Below are 23,062 nucleotides of genomic sequence, written 5' to 3'. Positions count from 1 at the left end.
GTCAGTCATGTCACTTTGTCATGCTGTTGTAATGATTAACTTTTACATTTGTCTCCTTCTCTACTTTGTAAACAACTTAAGGGCAGGGGGTAATTCTTTACTCATCTTTATATTCCTGGCATGGCTGGGGTAGAATCTCACTACATTAATTGTAGGACATCTGTCAGAAGTTAAACAAAACACAAGATTCTAGGTTTAGACAAAATTTTAGGGCTTATCTATACTAATAATAGAGGAATATGCAAATTTTCCAGGACGCCGTCCCAGTAACAGTAAGGACCAAACAGCAGGCTGTGTGGGGCGACCAGACCAGCAGGGGGGTTAGTGAGGGACAACCAAATGACTGAACAGCAGGCTGAGTAGGATGACCATGCCGGCAGGGGGCGCTGCTGGGGCAACCAGGCTGGCAGAGGGGGCAGTTAGGACAATCAGGCAGGCAGACAGCTGAGCAGTTAGGAGCCAGCGGTCCCAGATTGTGAGAGGTCCCAGGGGTTGGGCCTAAACCAGCAGTCAGACATCCCCTGAGGGTTCCCAGATTGGGGAGGGTGCAGGCTGGGCTGAGGAGACCTTCCCTCCCCCCCCCCCCCGCATGAATTTCATGCACCAGGTCTCTAGTATTTATTATAAAAAAGTGAAATAATAATATTATTTGGTGATGCAACGTCATTGTCAAATACTCCAGAAAGGAATTGCCATTTTTTATTTAAGAGTACAGGCATGAGGAGGAAAAGGGCACATGCTGACAGGTGGCAAGGGAAGCACTGGGCTTTCAGGAAACATATTAAGAGCCTTCAGGCAAAATTTAAGAGGCATCCAGACGTAGGAGACAGCTCTGGTGTGAATAGGGCAGATGAGCTAAAACAGACTTGAATTAAGTCTCAGAGCAGAAAGGGGAGCTTCTGTTTGAAGCCCACTTTGCAATTGACTGGATGCTTGACCTCTGGGCAAGTCATTAACCTCTGTGTCTTAGTTTCCACATCTGTAAAGTGGAGATAATAATGCTTTCTTACTTCAAAGAATTATAGATTAATCAATGTCTGAAAAATGTCTGTAACATGGGCAACTCTGTGTAAATATGCAGTGTAGCATATGGGGAAGTCAAGTGTAAATACTAGGGAAATAAATCTGTGCTTCCTTTCAGTTTATTTAAAATGTTAAAAATGAAAAATAATTGCTAGTGTCCTTATCCTGGAAAATGCAAGTAAGGAAATAGCAGTTAGATTTATATTTTGGGAAAATGTCATCTTAATGGTTAGAAGTCTATTTCCTCACGTGACTCAAGAGTAGAGGTGTCCGCTGAGTCTGTGAATTCCAGGCACATGGGCACTGAGACCTCTCGGATGAATCCACGTGAACCTACAAAAGCTGCTCGTGTCAGTGTAGACTGCTCTTATGGCTCATGTGAGCATCCTTATTTCTCCCCCTTCCTCCCCACTGCTCAGCTCCTCTCTGCCAGAAGGTGTCCCCACCAGGGAGGAGGCAGGCAGAGGCGTCCACAAGTCCAGCTCAGAGCTCTTAGCAGCTCCACAGGAGGATTATGTGCACGTTTGGATCACACAATGTGATCCCAAATGCAGATATTGAGAATTTATATTCAGCCCCTCCACCGCTTTCTAAAAAGGAGTGCATTCTCCCAAAGGGTCATTGGTTTATTGGCCGGCTTGAGGGTGTTGTCATGCTGGGTGGGGTGATGGGTGGCAAGGAGAAGGAGAGTAACCAAGAGGTGAACTGCCCCGCAGGAGCTCCCATGGGGCAGGAGGCAGGGAGGCAGCACGAGCCCAGTGGGAGGAGGGGAGCTGGGCTTGACCTGAGGGCAAGCAACGCGCCCCCCACCAACCCCCCCAAGAGGTGGCACCCTTGTCTGGGGGAGGAAGGGAGGAGAGAGACTTGGCCTGCTGTGAAGACAGCACCTTGTTAGGGGAGAAAGACTGAAGGGATATTCAGAAGTCACACTGGGCTGTGGACTGGGAGTTGTGTCTGTCTTTCTCCCCCATCCGCTGCCTCCCACAATTCCACTTCCCCTCTTGTTAATGAATTTATATGTAAGATTGAGTTATATGTAAGATTGGTCTGAAGGCAGATTGGCTTCACAATAGTCTGAGTACATTTAAGAAACTAGGAGATTTTAAAATGAGAGTGGTAGAGAGGGCAGACGCTGTTTCACCTGAAGTAGTGTGGGGTCCTTGTAACCTCAAGCTGGTTGCCTGATGGTGGGGTTTGGAGTGGACCAGGCTGTTTATAGCCCCCCCAACCCCCCCGCAAATGACAGGGCAGCATTGCCTCCCCCACCTGTGGTGCTCACTGCTGGGCACCAGCCCTACCTTTTTCTAGACACATTTTGATACCAAGGAGAAGAGAATCTGATCTAAGCTCAGGCCATATGTATCCAAGGGCTGTCCTTAAGAGTGAGGTTACTGGGAGATTGGATTGTCTCAGATGCTTGGGTTGGCATCCCCTTTCCAGGAGTTTAAATGTTCACCCTAGTAGTCATTCTGAATTACATTGCTTTGCCTGCATAGCTTGCTGGTTAGAAAGAGGGGCCAATGAAAAAGTTATCTTGCACAAGGAGTTAATAGTAAGCACCACTGTATTAGGGATTTAACCCTATCATCTGGCCATTTATCTTAAGAGAGCACCTTCTTTATGTTGCCTTGCTAGGGTCTTTCTTTCTTTCTTTCTTTCTTTCTTTCTTTCTTTCTTTCTTTCTTTCTTTCTTTCTTTCTTTCTTTCTTTCTTTCTTTTTTAAGTGTCACATTATTGTTGCTATTTCCTTGGCTTTGAGAGACACACTCCTTTCACTTTATTAGTACTGCCTACAGCAGGATAAACCTTCTCACTGTTTTTATCTTCTGAATAAAATCTTTTCAGAGAAGCTTCTTTGGGGGAGTCTGGAATAATTAATTCTCTCCCCCCTCCATCTTTCTCAATGCATTTAATTTGAACTTTCTTAATGAAAACTCATCCCTCATAAATGCTGGGTTGGCCCATTTTGTGTGTGCCTGATCTGTCCTGCTTTGAGTGATGTATAAATAAGAGGCAATCTGGTGATGAGTGTTGCTTGTGTGTGTGGAAGGGTGGAGAAGGAGGAGGGTTTGATGAATAGAGGCAACCAGAAAATGTACTTGATAATAACATGGCCATGATTGATGTTGTAATTCCTGAAAAATTATCATTGTGATATAATTATTTGTTTATGAACTGTGCCCTGAGACTCCCAAGTTTGTGATTATTCATGGCATAGATAAAACTCTAAAGTCAATAATTCATCAAGGGTATAATGGTTTTGTTGGGGAGAAGTGGGGGGGTCACATGGTTATTACATCCTGTTTCTGACACTTCAGCTATAAATCTGAGAACTTCTTCAGTGCGAGCAAGAGCCACCTCCTTACCCTCTGCTCCATTTTCCCCCATTAAATAGTTTACATATATTATTTTTAAAACTGAAATTAATTTCATTTTTCCAGAAGAATTTTTTCAATATAGGAACATTATCTGGGTCATTCCTATTAGCGTATCTCATGACTGCCAAATAGAGAATGATGAACAGAAAAATGAAAAACAACTGTGTTTTGTCCCCAGAAAAGTACAAGACAATCTTATACTAACCTCTTTTTGATTTTGATCCATAAAAGGGGACACATGGAGGCCTACTCAATTTCAGAAGGTTGATGTGTTTTGCCTCATGATTCTTCCTTGAACTTTGAATGATTTTACACCATATATAATAGGAGTTGTGGCACCTCTTACCTCAGCTCTGCTCCTGTAAAATGACTTATATGGTAGTTTCTCCCTCTAGTTTTTCAATTTCCTTCTCATGGTTGTTTTTCCCCTGCCTTAGTTTACTTATGAAGGAGTAGCCTTCTGGGAATGTTTGTATGGATGTGTCTGTACCCCAGGGTTCCATACATACCAGGGTAAGTTATGTTTTCTCTAGTGAGGCATGAGGGCTATGGGAGGTGAGACACCTAACTCAACAAGTTTATAGAAAGAACAGGGTGTTCTGCCTGATTAGAGGCTCAAGATGAGATACCAGTTTGATCTGACTGCTAGGAAGTGACTGTGGATTCAGGCTATTTTAATTGAGTTGAGAGTCTTGAACAATATATGTAATGGGACTTCTATCGCATGCAGGCGCCAGATGTCATCTGGAGTTGTCATTGGTCAAGGGCGCCACATTTTAATTGGGGCTGTTATAGGTTGAATTGCGACCTCCTAAAAGGAAGTCCTAACCCTCCATACCTCAGCCTGTGAACCTAACTCCATTTCCTTCTCATGGTAGGGTCTTTTAGATGTATTTAGTTGAGGTTATACTGAAGTACGGAGGGCCCTTAATCCAATATGATTAGTGTAGGGTTCTTGTTAGAAGAGGAGAAAGACACATGCGGTGGGGAGAACTCTATGTGAGCACAAACACAGAGAGAGATGGTCATGTGATGATGGAGGCAGAGACCAGAGTCAAGGAATGCCAAGGATGGCTGGTAGCCTTTACAGTGGTTCTCAACCTTCCTAATGCCGCGACCCTTTAATACAGTTCCTCATGTTGTGGTGACCCCCAATTTCATTGTTACAAATTGAACATAATTAAAGCATAGTGATTAATCACAAAAACAATATGTAATTATATTTGTTTTTTCTGATGGTCTTAGGCGACCCCTGTGAAAGGGTCGTTCGACCCCCAAAGGGGTTGCAACCCACAGGTTGAGAACCGCTGCTTTAGAAGCTTAGGAGAGAAGCATGGAGCAGACTCGCCCCCTCTCTACCCCCCTGAGCCTTCCAGAAAGAACCAACCTTGCTGGCATCTTTAATTCAGACTTCTAGTCTCCAGAACTGTGAAAGAATAAATGTTGTTTCAAGCCTCCCAGTTTGTGACAACAGGGCCACCTAGGAAATCAGTACAAATCCTGGCAAACCTAGATGAGGATGGTGAGGGGATCTGCCACACTGCCCTTAGAGAAACAATTGAAAAAATAGGTGATAATTATCCTAGAGATGTATTGAAACTCTAATATTCACTTTCACATATTTGAAGGCCACTCAGGTGGAAGACAATTTAGACTTAGTCCATTTAACTCTTGAGGTCAGATTTTGGCTTAAAACCCTCTAAAAAATTATAACTATCCAGTAGTGGGCTAGAAATTAAGGAGATGTGATTTTTACATGAGAGGGTCCCTCTCAGTTGCTGAGATTCTCTCATGACAACTAAATTTATATATCTCAGTGATATTCTGTGAGGATACAGTATTCTAATAATGGTACCTTCTTGTGAATCTAAGATCCATTTGCTTAGCTGTCCATGGACTAAGATGTCCAAGTTTCCTAAGTCAGTTATCAAGTGCTTGGGCTCTCCTCTTCCTCCTTTATCTATCTGCGTCATCTAATTTATTGCTGCATACAGTATTGTGGACGCACACAGACAGCCTTCAACCAACACGTATCAATGGCCAGCCAACTCTCTGCCAGCCATGTGGACTACCTGAAAAGGCAGGAATGAATGAACTTGCAGCTTTATCCATTTTGCCATCCCTTTCTTTTTTAAAAAAATATATTTTATTGATTTTTTTTACAGAGAGGAAGGGAGAGGGATAGAGAGTTAGAAACATCGATGAGTAAGAAACATCGATCAGCTGCCTCCTGCACACTCCCCACCAGGGATGTGCCTGCAACCAAGGTACATGCCCTTGACCGGAATCGAACCTGGGACCCTTTAGTCTGCAGGCTGACGCTCTATCCACTGAGCCAAACTGGTCAGGGTGCCATCCCTTTCTTGATAGACGTCAAGCAATCCTTCCTGCCAAACCACATGAACATTTCTAGTGGAATCTTCGCTTCTTGACAAGTCATGTTTCATTTTCATTTTTCACATGTCCTCATCCATCAGTATTTGGCAGATCTCTACGGAGCCAAGACTATTTGTAAATCATTGAGTTGGGCATTATGGGAGGACGTGAAGATGAACAGGCCATGATTTGTGTCCGGGGGGAGTTTACCAGGTCAGCCCCCCTTCTTTATAATGGCTCCTAGGAGACGCAGGAAAGCAGGACAGCTCGTGTGTTCACTTACCTGAGCACCCCAGATTGTTTTCTAAGTCTGCGAGTTGTCATCCTTCTTTGGGAATAATGCTCAAGACAAGTTCGTCTTTTTTGCACTATATGATATGAAATTTTGGCGAAGACAGTCTTCCTTTTCTCCCAAGTCCCTAGATCTTTCTACTGTTTGAACCTGGATAATAATCTCCTTGGTTTGAACAGATTATCTTCTGGGCTTGATAATATACATTATCTGTTACCTTTAATGCAATGCAAAGGCCCAATTGTAAACTTTTAAATAGGCTTCATGTAAGAGTAGGCGAAGATGGGTAGGATTATAGTCCACAAGGACTGAAACCACTTTCTTTTTGCTCCACTGAGTGCATATCTTCCCTGTCGTCCTGCCTACTGCTTTATCTTTTATCTTGTTCCTCTTTGCCAAATAAACAAGTATAGGTACTGGCTGGAAGGAGACAAGGTGCAAAGAGCTGGCCAGTGACCCCTTTTCTGTCCATCACCTACAAACTGGAGCCTTGCAAACTGACTTGCTGCCAGCCTGGCAAGAAGCGGTGCTGGTTCTCTGGGAGCCCAGGGCCTTGGCCTGACTGCAGGGCTTCAGGCTGCACTAGTGGCTGGGACCTCACGATTGTCAGTGAGTCTGACTGAAAGATGTTCTTCATCTCATTAGTGACGTATTTTAGCATTGATGGGAACAAATGAAGGACAGGGAACTTGTTGATATTAAAGGAGACTTGCACTTGAGTAAGAATCCAGAATTTCTACCACTGCTCCTGCAGATGATCCAAATACTGGGAGGATTTCAATGCATGTCTGACTTTCCTTCTCAAGCTCCTCTGCCACCACATCTAGATCACAGGGCTGAAGCAGCGTTATGGCTGGCGCACATGGCCATTCAACCAACAGGGGTCAGCCCAATCCCACACTCAACTGCCTTCATCCCTACTGCCTTTCTGCTTTCATAGAGCCTCCACTAGGCAAAGCTCTGGACACTCCCACTAAGAGCCGCCTCCATCAATGCCTATAGGCCTAGATGACACCTGGTGTAATCTGGCTTCACTCAGGATTGAGTTTCTAGCTTCCATAATTTCTTTACTTCTAAATCTTGCTATACTATATTCTTCTCAACAGCAAAAGGGAATGATAACATTTTGGAAAAACAGTTGGGAGAATCCAATTCTGTGTTTCAGTCACCCTCTCCCTATTTCTAATTTTTATGTGTTTATTTCAGTGGCCCACAAAGAGAAATGTAGCGCCCCACATCATAAATACATTTTCATGTCCACCAGTCTGAAGCACCCCTCCATTAATTAAAAAAGTACCCTCAAATTGGCAAGTGTCACTGAAGACTTAAATTAGAGAATAAGATTTACTATAGTTGGTAGCTTTTGGACAAAACTGTTTGCCTTTTCTTTCAGTTTAATCATTGAGATCTCTTCATTTTGTGAACAGCACAGATTTAACAGGTGACCCATCTGTATCCTTAACCCTGAGATAGCAATGAAGATTTCTTTCTTTCTTTTTTCTTTTTTTTTTGAGTTAGCTTGCTGGCCTGCCTTAGAACCTGACAGGCTGCAGGCTGACCTAACCAATCACACAGCACAAACATGACTTACTCAGCTTGTCTGGAGAAAGAGAATGCAAAATTAGTATTAAGAGAAGACATAAGCAATAGAATAGTTGGTTAAACATTATAGCTTGTAATAAATGAAAATATTGAGTGCATTTAAATGATTAATGTATGAAAACTGTCATCACTTACTGTGCATTAATAAAAGAATGCACCCTGCCAATAGTGGTTAATGTTGCAGGCCCATCACTCGGCTTGGGTAGCGTGCATAGTAATGCTTAGTATGACAATGAGTTGGGGTAGCTGAAAATTTAGGATGGTTGCAAGTTTGTGTAGTATTTGGATTAGCATCTTAAACTGTGCCTTGTCAGCCTCATAGTACACAAGCTATACATTTTTTTCCAAAACTAGCAAAAATATGAATGCATCTTTTTAATTTTTTTACTTTTTCTTCTAATTGAGAATAATGACCAAGGTACCTGCTTAAACAAATACTACCAGCATTCATTAGTTAGGATGGTTACATGTAAAAGAAATGATGCCAGATAGTAACAAATCCAAGAGAAGTTTATTATGAAAATGGCACCTGCGGATGAAAAAATTAAGTTACATAAAGACAACCATGTATGTGACATGTATGAGAATCTACAAAAGTATAAAAAGAACCCTGTTGTAAATGAAGTATGTACATTTCTGATTTGCAGCATTATCAATGGTCAATGAAAAAAAATGTTTCAAAATAAGCCAGGCACTCAGGAAGTTAGGTCCGGTTAGCTTCACACAAAACAAATGTATCATAGCTGTCGCTTTGTAATGTTTTAATTTTTATATATATATGTGTGGTAGAGTTGGTAACACTGCTAAGATTTTTACAAACAGAATATCCCTTTCCCCATTATTCAGCTACTTGGCACCAGTCTCCTCATAAAAGTTTTCATATATTTGTACAAGAAATAGTTAAAAACACAGACAGACACAGTCTTCACAGGTAATGAAGTTTTTTTTTTTTTTTCGTTTTGTAATTTTAACACTATGGATTTAGACAGCAGCTGTGATTATCTGTTAGTTTAAATCACCAGAAATCATTTTGACACAACACAGAAACATTTATAAAAGAAAAACAAACAGCTATTTAGCTGTTCTTTGTAGCTGATAGGTGCATTCCTTTGATTGTTCGATAGCTAGAATAGAGCTTCCAAAATTAATGTTTAAATTTTGTGGTTAGCCTTCTTCATCTTCTAAACCTATTAAATCCTTGAACTAAGTTATTAAACGATGACTTTATTTTGTCATTATTCCACAGTGGTTTGGGCCCAACTCATGGAATCAAAGATCCTAGAGGAATTCACTCAACACAGTGATATTCAAAGGACAGCTGAGTTACTATAGTAGCATTGCACACATAAACAAATATGACAATTCTATATTCCATTATACCTTCCCCTTCTGTTTTAAAAAAATCTTGGTTGACCTTTGAACTAATTTTCTGTCTCACTGGTAATTGCTTTATATATTGCTCCATCAGCCAACCTGGAAGGAAACCAAAGAAAAGCACCCACTGCTTATAGGTAGAGCACAAGGGACTCTGGGAATGTTAACAACTGAGGCTATATGGCATCAATTTATTGAATATATCTGAGCATTACTCTTCACTCTGGAAGAAAGAGTCTTACCAGAATTCCATGTGGGAAAAATGGCTCCATTAACCTTGAGCTAGTTAAGAGTCTTTTTATCTCTGAGAATGAAAAAGGTTTTGGAGAATGGGGAAGGAAAAATGAGGAAGGGAAAGGGGAGAGGAGAGGGAGAGGGACAGATAGGAGGGGTCGGGAGAATATACACCAGCTAGGCAACAGCAGGAATTTTATAAAGTGAAACGGAAGGTTCACAGACAGTAGAAGCAGCATAGGGGTGACATTACAGAGGAAGGCCACCACACAAAAATCACTAACCCCCAAGAATCACTGATTCACTAGGACTGCAGGAATGGGACGGGACCACTCCAGACTAGAGATAGAGCACAGAGAAGACAAAGGACAAAACAACTACATTAGCTTAGTATATACTGCATATAGAAACACACATTGAAACTGCAATGGACGACAGCCAAGGACATGTACACATTGCACACATTACAGTTCTCACATCTGTTATTAGATGCCTTAACAAACAGCTGCCAAAAATGGAGTGGAAGAAGAATTTATACTTGACAGTCATTTGGAGTGTTTGACACTACACTGATTTCTGGCAACAAAGACAAAATAGGATATTTTTTTCTTTTTCTTTTTCTTTTTTTTTTTTGTACTTAATGTGCAGTTTTCAGTTGCAGTTATCTGTTTGAAGCTTATTAACCCATTCTTTATTTTTAAACTGTATTGGTTCCAACCTAGAAATAAGATAATCAAAGGGAAAAGAAATTCCATCAAATCAAATCAGTCCCCCCAAAATATAAGCGTTTTTTTTTTTTAGCAAGAAATGAAAAAAATTAAAAGATGTTAAATATTTTTCCTCTTTTACTCTGAAGTGTTATTGAAGTTGCAAAAATTAGCCTCAGTTAGACTGAGAAAAGGGGGGGGGGGGAAGCTCAACGAAAGGCAGGATGTACCTAAACTGCTCCTCAAATCAGTTTGATCGAGTTTCCCAAAAGCCCTTTAAAAAGGGCTTTCCTGACCCATTGCATTTAATGTGAGGCTATGTTTGTTAGTTGGGAGGTAAAAAATTTTAAGTCCTGCAGCAAACGTTAATGAGGGCTTTGTCTTAACTAACCAAGGAGACTGCAGCAATGGACTCCAGACCAGGACAGTACACATTTTTTCCCCCCCGCAAAACCCAGCCCAGGAGCTGCATTTTATATGAAGACATTACAGATTAATAAATGATAGCACCATGGTTTTAGAAATTAAGTTAATGTTTCAGTAATTAACATTTAGTCCCACTGTTGTTGTTGTTTTTTCAAACATTCTAGTCACAGGCCAGAAATTAAGTTTAAGAACCCAAATTATTTTTATGTGCAAGTAAGAAAATCTTAAAATCTTAACCATAAAAAGAGAATTAAATTCTGCATAAAATTCTAAAATACTATCCCCTCTATTTTTAAAGGAATTAGGAACAAAAACCAAAAACCACCCCATTTCATTTGACTTAGTCAAACAGGGCACATTGTTTATGCGTGTCTCTTTCAATCTTGATCATATCAAGATCTCGATGAAGAAAACCCAATGGTTGTCACTGGAGAAATCTCTTGACCACAAGACTGAGTATTCTATGGCAGAGGCATATACGCATTAAAGACATCTTAATAAAGATGCAAAGGAAAGCAAAACAACCCAACACACATCTTAGAAGAAGACAAAACGGCAGGCAGCTGGTCCTCGGACCCTCTGAAGGCCAAAAATAAACATATCTTTACAGGAAAGAATAAGTCAAGTTAACGAAAGGGGGGCCGGGATGGGGACCGTCGTGTGGAGAGGTGACGCTGACCTGCTCAAATTCAAAGTGCTAGAATAAAGGTCTAAACGAAAACGCCCGCGATGCCTCCACGCCGAGCGCCCGCACGGGGGCGCCTCAGTCGTCCTTGCGCTCCAGAGTCTGTGCGGCGTGGATGCCGTTGCTGTAGACCGGGAAGGGCAGCGTGGAGAAGAGCCCCTCGGCCGTGGTGAACACGTTGCCCGCGGGCATCTGCGTCAGGCTGGCCGCGCTCACGGCGCCGCCGAACGGTCCGGACATGTTGAGCCGGTGCACGTGGTGGTAGAGCATCTCCATGGGCGTCTTGGGGTCGAGGCCGAAGCCCGGGCTGTTAACGTCCACGAAGTTAACAGCGTGCGCGTTGGGCAGCAGGTTGCCCTGCATGGCCAGGGTCACCTCGGCGGGCGCGTAGCGGATGGTGCCCGTCGTGTAGACCCTCTGCGCGGCCGTGCTGGTGGCCGCCAGGGTCCCGGTCACCCTGTGCACCAGCGGGAGCACGACGTTGCCCGCCTGCAACCTCTGCAGCGCCTCCAGGTCCCCCGTGTACAGCAAGGAGTTGGACGCGCCGGGGCCACCCCCGCCGCCGCCGCCGCCGCCCCCCGGGTGCTTGTCCCGCGGGGATGCTGACAGCGGGGGGGACAGGGGGTCGGAGGTGACGGGGGCCAAGGCCGAGGTGGCCGAGGCGCCAAACTGAGTCTTGCGGGTGGCTGCGCTGTCTGCGCCCGGCGGGGTGAGGACCGAGTCGGGGATGGCCACGTGCAGGCCCCCGCCGCCCCCGCCCCCGCCGCCCGCGCCGCCCTGACCCTGCGGGGATGGGAAGTGCTCGGAGTTGGGGGGCTTGGTCATGCTGTAGGGGGACTCGTTCCTGGAGATCTCCCTGTTGGGCGGGTAGTTCCAGATGCTGCTGTCGTTGTCGAAGTTGATGGGTTCGGAGATCTCCGTCTTGATCTTGAGCACCGAGGCACTGTTGGGGGAGGACAGCAGCCGCGGGGGCTCCACCAGGCCCGCGTCCAGGCCCGGGCTCGACGCGCTGGACAGGCGCCGGCGGCTGGCGCTGCCGCCCTTCTGCCGTTTCCGCCTCTTCTTGCGCTTCTGGTGTTTGCTGGAGGCCTGCGCGCCCGCCTCGCCCGCGCTGTCCGAGTCCTTGGCGCTGTCCGAGGTGAGGGACTCGCAGTTCTGCAGCCGCAGGTCCGACTCGCTCTCCACGTAGCGCTCCACCTTGATCTGCATGGGGCCCAGGGCACTGAAGCCTTCCTCGCCCGCCTTGGGGTTCTCAAAGTCCGAGTGCTCGAAGCTGTCGTCGCTGTCGCGACTGTCCGGATTGCTGGAGCTGTGGCCTTGGTCATTGCAGTTCATGTCCTGGTCGCACGTGCTGCCCGGCTTCTTCCGGTCGGGCTCCGGGTCTTCGCTGTTCTCAGACTGGTTCCCCTTCTCATCGGACTTGGAGTTCTCGTTGTCCTCTGCGTGGGGCCGGCGGGGGCCGCGTGGCGGGAGGGGAGGAGGAGACAAAGGAGACACCACATTAGCGGGGCCAGGCTCATCTCTCACCTGCTGGGGGTGTGGGGGGGGATGTGTTGCGGCCCTGAGCTGCTCCACCACCTTGTGGCCCTGCTTTCTCTCTTGAGGGCCTAGGTTAGCTGGACCTTTACGCAACGTGTGGTCCATGGCCCAGCAGCACTGGCCGGACTGGACGCTTGCTGCAAATGCAGAGTCCCAGGCCCCCACCCATCAGATTTTGTATTTGAATATCCCTAGACAGTGGTCGGCAAACTCATTAGTCAACAGAGCCAAATATCAACAGTACAACGATTGAAATTTCTTTTGAGAGCCAAATTTTTTAAACTTAAACTATATAGGTAGGTACATTGTTATTAACTTAATTAGGGTACTCCTAAGGCTTAGGAAGAGCCACACTCAAGGGGCCAAAGAGCCGCATGTAGCTTTTTGCCCACCACAGCCCTAGGAGATTCACAGATACATTAATGATCGAGAGGGCCTGCAAACCCACTCGAGGGAGTCAGAGTAAATACCTTAGAATAAGGTGTGAGTGGCACAGAAAAATGGTGTGTAAGGTGATTGTCTGAAGAGGTCTTGCACCTTCCACTGGTGACTAACCGTTCAGTGAAAACCATATTCTTTTCCTAAAGTTATTTTTCTCTACAGTATTTACCGCCATCTGATCCACCGTGATGTTGTATTCATTTTTATTTACTTCTGTCTCTTCCAACTGGAATGTAAGCTCCGTGGGGCAAGGAATGTTTGCCTTTTTGACCCGCTGTGTAAATGAGGAGCAGAGGCCGTCTATTCTAGAACTTCTGCCCCAGCACAGAACTTTCAAATGAATGCAATGTAGGGGATAGGAAAACAGTCATATCCTCCCGGGCTTCCCTGAGGCTGTGTCTGGAGTGGAGGGATATTGTTTACAAACCTGGAGAGTAGTGCCCTAAGGCTGGGGAGTGGCCCAGAACCCTAGCTGCCCAACACATTTTAGGCAGAATAGATTTTCCCAGGAATACAACCTCAGAAGACTTAGGGATGATGCTGGTTTTATGCCTCTGCTGTGATGCTTTTGGATGGCAGCCTGGACTAGAACCTTGAACAAAGCATGTAACTACTCTGGCCTTCCTTTCCGTGGCCAAAGAGGTTGGGTTAGAAGAGGCTCAGGGTTTTGGGCAGCTGTGAGGCTCTGTGAGATCGGTGCTCCCTGGCTCTGTGTGTCTGTGAAGGGGCCTAGGGCTTGGAGGAAAGGTAAATTTTTTATATTAATTTTCCTGTCCTCCAAAGAACTCAGAAAGCCGACTTCTCAAATAACTAGAAATGGGAAAGCATGGGTTTGCTTTGCAGAGATTCAGGAAACGAGTGACAGCCCAGCACCTGAGTCATTACCAATGGCATTACGTATCTCGCTTCAGAGGCTTCGCTCCAGCTTGGTGAGGATGTGGATATTTGGGGTGCATAGTCACAGTCTGTCTTTGAGCATCAGAGACAGCCCTGCTATCTGCTTCTGGTAAAGAGGCCAGCCCTCCCTATGGGGTTAGGGCAGGGCCCCTCCTGTATGGCCAGTGGAGGACTGACATGAGGTATATTTGTGTACATATATTTATACACTACAGTATATCTATATGTATGTAAACATATCACAACATACATATAAGTATATATGTATACACATAGATGTATATATTCATACACTATCACATGTAAATATAAGTATTGTATGTGTATACATACACATATGTGTGTATACATATATGTGGCGGTATAAGTACAGTGTTTGTATGCATATGTGCATAGGAGAGACTCAGTAATACCTTGAGGCGGCGTATGTCTTAATATAAAATCTGACCAGTTGCTGTGCTCTGACGGTGGCCCTCTGCCGTGCCCCACCCCTCGTGTTCGGAAAGGCAAGCCGTAAGTGCAGAACACGAAGAAGCAGTAATACCTGTAATACCTGAGGTGTCTTTAGAGTCTGACTCAGAGTCCGATGTCTCCGAGGATTCCGAGGTTTTCTCTGGCAGATGAGGGAGCTGCGCGATGTCCATCGGGGTGTCCTTGTACTCGGGGTTACTGCGGGAGGGAGGGAGACTCGTGAGGAGTGCAGGCACCCATTCTGTATAGTTTTCTTTTCACCATATTCTTCCCATTTCCTCGCCCCAAACTTTTGGAGTTTAGAGAGCGTAAACGACTAAACATGAAGTAATTTCTCTGTTCATCATGGCAATTTTACAGAAGCCTGGAAGCCTGTGCTGGGGCACAGGTGCACCCTGCTACGATGATTGAATACCCAAATACTACGTGAAAGCCACTAACAAGCTTTTACTTAATCAGGTACCACTGGGGGCCAGGGAACTGTGCTGCTTGACATTCCTCGCAGTAGAACCCCTGGGGGGAAAGGAGGAGGAGAAGTGCTCTCAGCAGTTCCCTCCCATACCTCCTGGGGTGCCCTGACTTCTCCTGGGCTCCTCATGAGTCCATTGCCTCAGTACCCTTTTCTTGGCTCCTTGATGGAGCTTCTCAGTTATTCAGATGGCTCCAAAGCTGTGGGGGGTAGGGGCAGAGCCCTGAGTGCCTAAGATCTGACAGATGCACAGGTGCATCCTGGGATGCGTGGATTATGGCTACTGAACTGTCAGCACACCCATTACAATCACATTTTCATCTGTTCATGTGGTGTACACCTGTAGCTTGTTAGCTGGGAATCTGATTGCGGTGGGGAGTGTCCCAGTGTGAAAGAGACCCTAACAGAATGGATCTAACCCCACTTGCACAAACGTGTTTAATTTTTGTTCCATTTTAAATTCAGAAACAAGCCTTTTCTGGAAAAGAGAGGATATTCAGTCAAATTTGAGTTAGCTGTCTTCTAAAAATGCCACTCCAAGCCTGGCCCAAGGTATGAACAGTACAGGCTACTGTAACCGGAAGCCACAAGGAAAGTCTCTTGCCTCAAAATGGAAGATGCACCTGCTATCCTTCCATAATGGCTAGTCAACCAGAGGCTCGCAATAGAGGATTACCGAATCACTTGCTAATTTCTAGTGGAATTCCTACATTAAAGAGTCACTGGTTCAGTAACTAAAATTGCAACTGTCTCTGGGAGGGTTAATTCACTGAGATGGATTATCAGGAGCATACTCCTTAGTGTGAATTAGCTTCAGCAGCGGTGCTTTCTCTAGGTAATCAGATGAGACTAATGGTGGGAAGGTAGCCTTAGCACTAATGCAGTTTCTGAATACAAGTCTGTAATTCTACCAAGCATTGTGAGGGAATCGGAGGAAGACTGGGGAGTAATCATTTCAGAACAAAGAAGAACAAGCCTAGATGGGGCCCAGAAGTGAGAGATTCTGAGGAGGAAGAGGGAGCATGGAAATATTGCTCAAGGAAGAACAAAGGATAAGAAGGCGGGAAAGAAAAGCAAACTCGAATAGTTGCTGTTTGCCAAGGCCAGGTCCTTTTCTTACCAGATCTCTAGCCTATAGAAGGGATACCAAGGAGTTAGCACTTGGTAGAGTTTTTACTGCTAAAGCCCATCTATATTAGTCTCCTTTGGTCCAGATGGCTTGGAGGTTCACAGGTCATTTGACACTGATGGCCTGTAATTATTGAACTCAAGGGGAGTCTTTAGGTTAGCTGACACAGGTCTAGCATGTCTGAGATTGAGGCTCTTGAGCCTGAAGACTTGCCTTTGGTACCCAATCTGATTCCTTCCTCTCTATATGTAATTAGATGAACCAGAGTCACCAAACACTCATGAGCTTGTGCCGTGTGGTCCTAGGCTAAACTAACAGTGTTCACCCAAAGCTGCATGGACTGACCTCTCCTTAACCCTTCTCATGCCCTCCATTTGGAGGCAGAGTAGGAAGTCATGAGGCTGAGGGTGCAGTAAGGAAGATCCAAATAGAAAGAAATCGCCCTGAATGGGAGCAACAACCATATAGATTGTTTTAGTGCCCTAGGGCACATCACCGTGGGAAACAGGCATCTTCTTATCCGTGGTGTCTCTGTTACCTTGTGTCTAATTCTAATAATAATGGGTCTCCTGGGCACAACTCCATTTTTTGCCCAGCAAAATACTGTCAATGCCATAGTATCTTATCCTATTTCTTCTTTGGCATTAAGTTTATAACCTTCTGCCTGACATACTGCCACTGTTCCATAACCTTTATATAAAAAGATTTCTTGATGCCACAAACACATGATTGCATGAAATTCAGGCCTTGGAGGAATCCACATTAAATACACATACCTTTAGAGAGAATTGATGTAGAGTAGAAGAGGTCAAAAATGGGGGAAAAAAAGTAGATAAATGAAGACGCTTTTAAGTGGTGCACATTAAAGCCCTCTCTAGAGCAATAATCATTAGTGTCTGATTGATATGCTATTGGTAGCAAGCACATTCATGCCTTCAAGTCATCACCAACGTGCACGAACACACTCTGAAGGGTCAGCGTGCTGATGAGCCATGGTTGTCAGCATCTCAGCTTCATTTGGCTGTCTCAAAGAAAAATGGGATTCAAGTACTCCCTGTCTAGATTATCAGCCAAAGGGTAACAACTTCCATTCATAAGACCTATTGGAAGTTTTCCTACTCAGACCATGTGTGGGCCCTGCTTGGTGGCTGCAGGCCAAGGGAAGCCAGAGATGGGAATGACAGTGGTGGAAGGGAGCCAGCTGAATGTTCGGATAGCTCCATGACAGGACTGGTGGAAAACCTCCCACAAAGCTTGCCCCCAAATGCAGACCACCCAGGCTTTGGTCTTGGCTACTTTTTTTGCTAGTTTGAATCCAAAGGTAGAAAGGAGGAAGGACTGAGAAATGGTGCTGCATGCTAGAATTTAGGAAGCTTTTGAGTGTGGCCACATTCATGGATGTCAATTTGAGGGCACATTAAAAAAGTTGTAAAACTTGCCTGAGGTCACAGAATAAGCAAAAGAAGGTTGCCTTCATTTTTATACTGTTATAGAGCAGCCGTGGGCAAACTATGGCCCACAGGCTGGATCCGGCCCATTTGAAATGAATAAAACTAAAAAAAAAAAAAAAAAAAAAAGACCGTACCCTTTTATGTAATGATGTTTACTTTGAATTTATATTAGTTCACACAAACACTCCATCCATGCTTTTGTTCCGGCCCTCCGGTCCAGTTTAAGAACCCATTGTGGCCCTCGAGTCAAAAAGTTTGCCCACCCCTGTACTAGAGGCTCAGTGCATGAAATTTGTGCACTTGGGAGGGGGGTCCTTCAGCCTGGCCTGCACCCTCTCAGAGTCTGGGAGCCCTGGGGGGATGTCTAACTGATGGCTTAGGCCCCCTCCCTGTGGGGAGCTTAAGCCAGTAGTGGGACATCCTCCTGCATTGAGTGTCTGCACCCTGGTGGTCAGTGTGTGTCATAGTGACCGGTCGTTCAGCCTTTCGGTTGATTTGTATATTAGCCTTTTATTATATAGGATTATCTTGATTCTAGCAAAGCAAGTTACTATACTGGGGGATTCTAAGGCATGGAATACAGGAGAACTATAACTTACCTTGCCTAATTTCATCCCCTTTTGCTTAATTTTCACAAGGATTGGAGTGTGTGGGTGCGTGTATGTACGTGTAGAGAAGGGGGTGCTTTTGAAGGCATCCGTTTTAGGCAAACATCTATATTCTTTTTATGGCCTGAACATTTTTGGGGAAACCAAAGCAGCTTCTGCAGAGCTTTCCAAATGTTGACAGACCAAGCATTATTGACAATGTTGTGAATCTGCCCTGGAAGTCCCTTCCAACATAGCTTTGATCTTTTCACATTTCTTTGACGCTTGTGGAAAGAAAAGCAGAATTTCCACATAATTGCACACTTGATACTGTCAAGAGATAATACAACATGCCAGTTACTCACCATTGGGATGCCTATTTTATGACTGAAAGAGAAGCAAACAAGAATTAGAAAATATACCTAAGAAGGTAATTCACCCAGATGATGTTCTTCTCATTTGCATTCTTGGCATTAATAGCTATGGTGGCACTAGACTGTATCCAGATATAGCCTCCGTTCTTCTGCATCCAACGGTAGTACTTCGTCACACACTGGCCCTTATTCAGCACTGGGGGGAAAACAAAACAGAAGGCCCTGCGTATTAAGACCGGGACCAGATGATTGTCATGTCTGCAAAACCTCAAGCTTAGAAAGGGGAGGACCGCACTGAGCCAGGGTGGCTCCCTGTATGCTTAATGTAGAATGCCATTAGCAGAACAAATAAAATCAACAATTCAGTGGAGCAGCGTCTCCCCAGTGCGGGTTGCTAGCATTTGCAGCAAAACTTTGTTCCATTTTGGGCAGCCGTGGAGTGGAAGGAAGAATAAAAGGACTACAAATCTTTTTGGCTCACAGAATACCTAATGCAGTGTGGATATTGTCAATGGGCTCGCCATCAGATGGCAACAAAGGCAAATGTGTACGGATTTATTCATAGCTTCGAGGTAGACCTCTTTGAGATTCTGGGTATTCAAGTCGCTCCGAAGATACTTTAACCCTCCTTTGATCGTTCACCTCATGCGAGCGAGCAGTGTCAGCCAGCGTCCTTGTGCATCTGTTCCTTTTGATCTTGTGCAACAGAATTTATGGTCCACGTAGGAACTAAATTTACATTGGTCAGTCAGGGGAAATTCTGGTGAGACCTTACGGAATGTTGGAACAAAATAAATTTCCCAGCCGAGTCAGAGAGAAATGCTGGCCTAAGGGAGGCACGGAATTGACTTGGCTGGAGCCAAACAGTGACAGCTCCACACAGACTCTGAAATATGGCCCCAAATGAAGGAACAAGTAAAAACAATCAGTAATGTGAAACGGTGCCATTAAATACCCACTGAAAGAGAGCTTTAAAATGCAGATGTTAAAAATGATACTTTTACCAAAATCTTGCCAAGTCGAAATTGATTTGACTTGTATCTGGGTACTCCTGAGCTAGTAAAAGGGGAAATGCACTAAATCATCCCTGAAATAAAGCGCTACGGGGGGGGGGGGGGGGGGGGGAATGGTTTAAAAAGAGGCCGGAAACGTGCAGATCCTCTGCTATTGCTTGGATACGCATGGCAGCGACTCCACACCCCCCAGCAGTTGCCAGCTGGCTGGCCACTAGAGGGCAGTGTGCACTCGTCCACATCACCCACTTTTGGCATGTCCTTGTCTCTGTCTGCTAAAATGAAAAAGCTCTAACTGCTGTAATAAATTTGGCTAAATTAGCTGCTAAATGGTTATCTCAAGTAATATGTATTTGCATTAATCATCTTGCTCTAAACCAGAACAAGCCAGAGTCCTAAAGACGTAGTAAATTCATATTGTCCATTTAATTACGGCTAATAAGTGCTTCATATACAATAGTTTCATGAAGTACATTTTGATTTTTTTTTTTTAGCGGGGGGGGGGGGCGTAGAGGAGTAAAGGGAAGTCACTTTGGAAAAGAGCTGTGTTTAAGGCTGTTGAAGCACTTTGCTGTCATGTCAGCCACTCTTCCTGACCCCCGAAAGCGATCAAAAATCAAACCTCCACCTATTATATCCATAAACATATAAACTTCAATGCCTTTCTCCCATTTCTCACTTTTCTCACAACACACTAAATGGATGGTTGTAAAGTTGAATAATTACATATCTTAACAGTTGCTCGAGAAAGCCTTGCTTTGATGAGGGCTTCAAGTAGTAGCAAGTTCTATTCCATAACCATTCGACAGCGTAGGCTGGTTCTAAGTCCTGGGACTGTCATTGGCTGGTGGCCAGGCTCCACAGGTAGCATTGCACTCGCCTTTTGTGGGCGATTGTAAGTTCTGCCATTCTGCATGCATGGCTTCCCAGGCTACCAGACCGCGTGGTGAAGCTGAGAGCAGTAAAATACGAACTCTGCCACACCGCTCTCTGTCAAGCTATTGTGGCCTGCAACAAGATGTGCTTTATTCAAATCCTCTCAACCTGGCTAACTGTTAATAGAGGAATGATGGGTTATGAAATTCTGCCCACTATTTTCACAGAGAAAGTTGATAGCCCCCAATCAAGGATTGGCGTATAATTCTATCAGCTGTGTAACTGGAACAAGGAGTTATTTTGGATGGTTCTAGTTATTTAACAAAGGCAAAGAGCCTAACAAGTCCATTTTTTGAAGCGCATGAAGAACACACTGAGATGGTAGGCCACTTAGATGGCTGGGGATTCTGGATTTTTGACCCAAAGCAGGCAAATTTAAAACACATGTATATCACCAGAATACTTTGCATAGAAAGGGTCAAAGTGAGAACGGAATCATAGTCAAATTAGAATGTACAGAATCAACATAAAGGTCAGCCCCTCTTCTTAATACTTTCTCTTACTTAAAGACAATCAAAGAAACAAAAATCTCAAATTTGAAATGCAAAGCCAGCAAAATGTCTCCCTCCCTGCTGGGATCCCTGCTATGCCGTGGAAGCGTGGTGTCATCTTTTTGCGTTAAGGCAGTTTGACTCTTGGTGTGCTTTAGTGCATCTGTGCTTCCTGAGAAGATAAAAACAAATTTATTATGAATGAATGAATGAATGAATACATTAATACAGCCTTCTTCATCACCCAGGCCTAGGGCCATCTAGTAAAGAGGGGAGACCTACTGAAAGAGTCAGGCCAGGTAAATTTTGATGTGAGGAAGTGGTTGTGAAAGGTGAAAGGACTGACAAGGGGTTCCTTGGGCGTCAGGAGCTAGTTGAGTGCCTTAACTTACCCTGGTGAATGCCACAGAGCAGATATGGGAGCCCACCTTTGGTCGGCTGAAGAAAAGTTTGACTTAATCCATTACTCCCCCCCCACCCCCCCCAATCAGCCTGACAAACAGAATTCTTAAAAGGTAACCATTTTACCATGGTCTTAGATCATGACTATTTCCTAAGGATTAGTGTTTTCTGAATGAGACCCTACGTGCTGGTGGGAATCTCCATAACTAGGATAAGGCACGGAGTTAGCTCCCACTGTGGCATCCAGTGATGACCAGAGTATTGCCCAGTTGCTTTTGTTTTTCAAGAGCCCCCATAAAGGAGGTTATAGTGGAATTTTGCTTCGTTTAAAATAAAGAAGAACAATATTTTTCTTGGGGCTCCAGAATATAAATCTATGACTTTTGGATGAAACTCCCCCTCTTTTTTTTAAAAAATCATATTGGCATATCAGCTAGATCATTCCAGCTGGGCCAGAGGCAGGGTCTGCCAGCCTTTCCTGAGCTCACCTTGGTGCCAGTTTGAAGGAGATTTTTAGTTTGTAATAAATTAGACAATTTGAAAAACACAAAAACTTTTTTGATTCTCTTTAATCCAGTAGCTGTTGTTTTTATTTTTGAGTTTTAGCTTGTGATAGAAATGAGAGGGTGTTTGTATCAGTGTATTTCATTAAGGTTATTTTTGTTTTGTTTTGTATTATTTTTTTGTGAGGAAAAACAGAACTAAACATGATGTAAGTTATTTGTTGTGAAAGTCCTTAAAATATGGTTAATTGTCCTTTGAAAAGAGTCTGGGAGTAATTTCATAGTAATTTCATAACAATGTGCTCAAATTATAAAGAATGGAACTAGAGAGAGAGGAAATGCATGTGTGGGCCCTATTTTTAACCTGACGTCATGATGTGGTCGGACACTTAACCTAGCACCTTCTTTGTGATTTATGCCCATGTCCACTGCTTGCTTTCCACACTTTTTGGTGGTGCAGCCTGTGTGTCCCTCACTGAATTCATTAATCACATCATCACATCTGTAGAATTACGTCTTTAAAGTTGTGCTATAGGAATTAGTTTTTATTAAATGATCCCCAAACATTGAAGTGGTCTTTCCTTAGCTTTTATAGGACAAACATGAATACAGAAGGAGGACGAGGACCTCTTTCCCAGGGTCACTTACAACCTCAAAGGGTCCCAGGTGTGTCTGCGACGCCTCTGCTACCACGTAGAGCCTGCTCCTTTTTACCCTGAAGTCTAGGGTGTAACCACTGCTGTGTCTGCCATCACTACGAGGAGAACCATGAACCTGGCATCAGTGCCACCTACCTTCCAAGCTAAAGGTGCCTGAGTAACAAACCATGTTCTTCAGAGGAGAGAGGTGACTCCACTGTGAGAACAGCACAATACAGACCAAGAGCCGTAGCTCCTCCTGGCTGCACTGTTCCAGGCCTGCTCGTCTCACTAGCCATGGCTGGCGGCATCAGAACACCATCCACCCCAACTGTGAAGGGGGTGGCGAATATGGTTCAATCAAAAGGAAATTGCAGAGAGCCAACGTTACAGAACACGTTGCGTTTTTACATCAAATAAATCCCTGCCCCCCCTTCCCCATTCCCCAGCCAAAGACTGATGCCCAGGATTATTCAATATCTTTTTAAAATGTTACCGGTTCAGTGGGTTTGGGCTTGCTGGTAGGGGTGCAAGAAATGTACTGTCGTGCCCCCAAACCTGAGGGCTTTTGCTGAAGCACACGGCCATGGCTCTGCAGTTACCAACAAAAGCGGTTCAGTTGTG

General features: G+C 44.5%; 1 protein-coding gene across 4 annotated transcripts in view; it reads right to left on the bottom strand.

Annotated features, from left to right (window-relative positions):
- Positions 1 to 8,163: 8,163 nt before the first annotated feature.
- NPAS3 (neuronal PAS domain protein 3) overlaps positions 8,164 to 23,062 on the bottom strand; it is an 898,961-nt gene continuing 884,062 nt past the window's right edge. For all 4 annotated transcript variants that reach the window (XM_059710311.1, XM_059710285.1, XM_059710294.1 and 1 more), the window contains 3 exons: positions 18,504 to 18,651; positions 14,519 to 14,643; positions 8,164 to 12,536 (listed from right to left, as the gene is read on the bottom strand). In XM_059710311.1, coding sequence (XP_059566294.1) covers positions 11,176 to 12,536; positions 14,519 to 14,643; positions 18,504 to 18,651 — 1,634 coding nt within the window. In that variant the 3' untranslated portion in view covers positions 8,164 to 11,175. The remainder of the gene's footprint in view (positions 12,537 to 14,518; positions 14,644 to 18,503; positions 18,652 to 23,062) is intronic.

Source organism: Myotis daubentonii, chromosome 1 (genome assembly GCF_963259705.1).
Source record: "Myotis daubentonii chromosome 1, mMyoDau2.1, whole genome shotgun sequence".
NCBI lineage: Eukaryota > Metazoa > Chordata > Mammalia > Chiroptera > Vespertilionidae > Myotis > Myotis daubentonii.
Note: the sequence above shows the minus strand (reverse complement) of the source record. Positions and strands in the feature narration are given on the sequence as shown.